Source organism: Apium graveolens, chromosome 9 (assembly GCF_009905375.1).
Source record: "Apium graveolens cultivar Ventura chromosome 9, ASM990537v1, whole genome shotgun sequence".
Taxonomy (NCBI): Eukaryota; Viridiplantae; Streptophyta; class Magnoliopsida; order Apiales; family Apiaceae; genus Apium; species Apium graveolens.
Window position 1 is genome coordinate 204,868,278 of NC_133655.1, and position 3,310 is coordinate 204,871,587.

General features: G+C 32.9%; 1 protein-coding gene across 1 annotated transcript; it reads right to left on the reverse strand.

The window, feature by feature from the left end:
• Window positions 1-2,301: 2,301 nt before the first annotated feature.
• Window positions 2,302-2,778, reverse strand: LOC141685884 (uncharacterized). The gene has a single exon (XM_074490960.1). The coding sequence runs from the start codon at window positions 2,776-2,778 to the stop codon at window positions 2,302-2,304; it is 477 nt and encodes a 158-aa protein (XP_074347061.1).
• Between the last annotated feature and the right edge of the window lie 532 nt (window positions 2,779-3,310).

The following is a 3,310-nucleotide window of genomic DNA, read 5'->3' on the forward strand; positions in this document are numbered from 1 at the left end:
AGTCACATAAGCCAACAGGAGTAAATACTGCATTGGAAAATCCTCCTACAAGATCTTTCTTCACAAGCTCATTGATGTTATTGAAATTGAGGTGAGAAAGTCTTTTATGCCAGTTTCAGCTGTCTTCCACGGTTGCTCTACTAAGTAGACATATTTCAGAATTATCAGTATTTGTGGAGACTCTGGCTTCTATAAGTTACCATGTCTGTAACCAGTCATTACAACCTTGCCATCTGATTTTCTGACAATTTCACAATATTCTTCATAAAAAGTCACATGGTAACCTCTGTCACAGATTTGACTCGCACTGTTCAGATTATGATTGAGTCCTGCAACTAGGGCTACATTTTCAATAATGACATTTCCAAGTTTAATCTTTCCATATCCCAAAGTTTTTTCTAAGTTGCCATCTCCATAAGAAATATTTGGGCCAGCTTCCTACTTAAACTCTAATAGCAGGGATTTATTTCCAGTCATATGTCCTGAACATCCACTGTCCAAGACTAAAGAATTTTTCCTATTACCCTGTAATCAGATTTAAAAATTAATTAGTATTTTTAAGGATCCGGACTTTCTTGGATCCTTTGGCCTTTTTAAGTTTGTTAACATTTGCAACAGAAGACTTTGAATTAGAGTTTATGCTAACATTCTTAATGTCGGAGTTTACACATGCAGAAATATTTTTTGATTTATTTAAAGAGGGTTTCAGTTCTTAGTAATCATAATACAAACTGTGATACTCTTTACATGTGTAAATTGAATACTAAACACTACCACAATGAAAACATGGATTATGTGGTTTATATCTAACTATTCTATTCCTAAACTCTGGTTTAGGAGGAAAAAACATTTACTCCTTTATTCTTCCTGCAAACAACAAGATGATTAGCACTACCACACTTAAAATAAGCCTTTCTAGATGCATTAGGAATTAGTTTATACTTGTTCTCCTTATTGAAAGCTTCTTTTCTATTTCTATTCTTTCTAGGATATTTTTACTTGTTTTTCATTTTAACAATCTTCATTTTTTTCTTAAGCTGTTTCTAAGTCATTAAACCAACATTCGCTGACTTTGTATGAACAGGTTCATACTTATCACTTTTTAAATTTGATTTAGATGTTGATGTTGACTCTTTTTCATTAACTGACATAACAACATCAACATTTAAGTAAAACTTAATAGGTCTTACTGAGACTGGTTCAGTTTTACCTTATTATCAGTATTTACTGGTTTAACTTTCTCAGTTTCCTTTTTATTACACTTATCAAAATTATTTTTATCAACATATCCTAATTCTGATCTCCAGCAGCTATTTTCTATTAGACCCTGAGTTGTTGTTTTTTAACTAGTCCAAATCTTAATTACTTCCCTTTCTTTAGCTAGTTCCTTTTCTAGATAATCATGCTTTTAACAGTTTTTCTTTAACATACAAAGCATCATCTCTTTCTTGTTGAGTTCCTACAATGAAAATCAACTCAGCTTCTAGGTGATCATTTCTTTTTTAAGATCAAAATTTTCAGTTTTAATCCTAGCATTCTCAAGTGTTTGATCCTTATAACTAACATGCAGAGATATAAGAAACAACCTTAGTTCACAAATATCATCAGTATCAAAAGCAAGTGGGGTTTGAGGTACCTTTAATTCAAGAGTGTCAACCTCAATATCAGAATTTTCTATAAGAGCACAGTTAACACCATCATCTGATTCTGATATATCATCTCAGTTCTTCTTATTGGTAATCAAGGCTTGTTACTTCTCAACCCTTGGCTTCCTGCAATCAGCTGCAAAGTGTCATACTCCATCACAGTTGTAGCACTTTTCCTTTGACTTGTCATATTTCCCAGAATTTGACTTCTTATTATCATAGTTTCTTCTGTAGTTCATCTTATTAGTTTTGAGGAACTGGAGCCCTTCCTGGAAAACCTTTTTCCTTTCTTGAAGTCCTTTTAGACCGTTCTTTTGAAGCTTTTAACCAAGAGAGCAGCCATTTGATCAATATCTTCATTATTATCATGATCACCTTCAGTGTCTGATTCACTTTCAGAGTTTGAGTCATCATCAGATTTTGATGACTCAGTATCAAACTTTGTAATCATGACTTTGCCTTTGGAGTTGCTTTTTCTCCTAGCTTTTTCCCTTGGTTTCTCTTCAACCTTCAGTGCAACTTGTCTTACTTTTAGTCCTTTTCTCTTGCTTCTTTGCTTTATCTCCAGTTCATGAGTCTTCACCATGCAATAGATCTCATCTAGAGATATATCATTAAGATCATAATTGTCCCTTATTTATGAGACTTTCAAGTCCTACTTTTCAGGGAGTGCAAGAAGAAAATTCGAGTTAGAATCTTTTAGATCATATTCTTTGTCAACTAGTGACAAGTCATTCATCAGTTTTTGAAACTTATCATAGATTTCAGTCAAGGACTCATCAGACTTTGAATCAAAGTATTCATACTTCTGAGTTAGTATGGTTCTTCTGTTCTTTTTTATAGCAGTGGTCCCTTGACACTTTACCTCTAAAGTGTCCCAAATTTTTTTGGCAGTTTTGCATCCAATAACTCTATTGGACATAAAACTAACAAGACTGTTATGCAAAATATGTCTCACTTTTGCATCTTTTATAATAGATGAAAAATCCTTAAGAGAATAGTCCTTCTTATCTTTATCAAACATCTTTTCTTCTTGGCCTACAACAGCAACAGCTAGTTTCATTGGCCTATGAGGACCATCATAAATCCTGTTCAGATATTCAGGATCTGTTACTTCCATACATATGGCCATCTTCACTTTCCAAATTGGATATTCATGTATTTTTAGAATTGGAACTTGATAGACTCATATCTACTCATGTTAAAGCTGATTGGATTTGTGGCTGGTGGTGGAGGTGGGGAAACTTGTTGTCCTTTTTTGTATGCCATCAGTGATTGTTCTTTAGATCTTAAATTGTTTGTGTATCGACATCAAGCTATGATACCAATTGTTAGGCTTTTAATGAACTGTAGAGGGGGTGAATACAGTTAAACAATCAAATCGAAGTAACAAACACAATTGAATCAACAGTTTTTATTATTGCTGTATAAAAACTGTTTACAATACTTTCTTAAAAGATTAACAATTATTCTTGAGAGTTTCTAGGTTACATAAAAGATATATCAATTCATGACACTTATAGTGTAAACCAAAATTGTGCTTCTATACTGCACAACTTCACAATCAATAAGGAATCCTGTTCTATTACAATAAGGAATCCTAAAATATATCCATATATTGATTGATACAATAAGTAAAGTCCTACACTGACATGTATTCTGCA

Excerpts from the sequence above, each read along its gene's own strand:
- LOC141685884 (XM_074490960.1), bottom strand. The coding sequence starts at position 2,778 with ATGGCCATATGTATGGAAGTAACAGATCCTGAATATCTGAACAGGATT.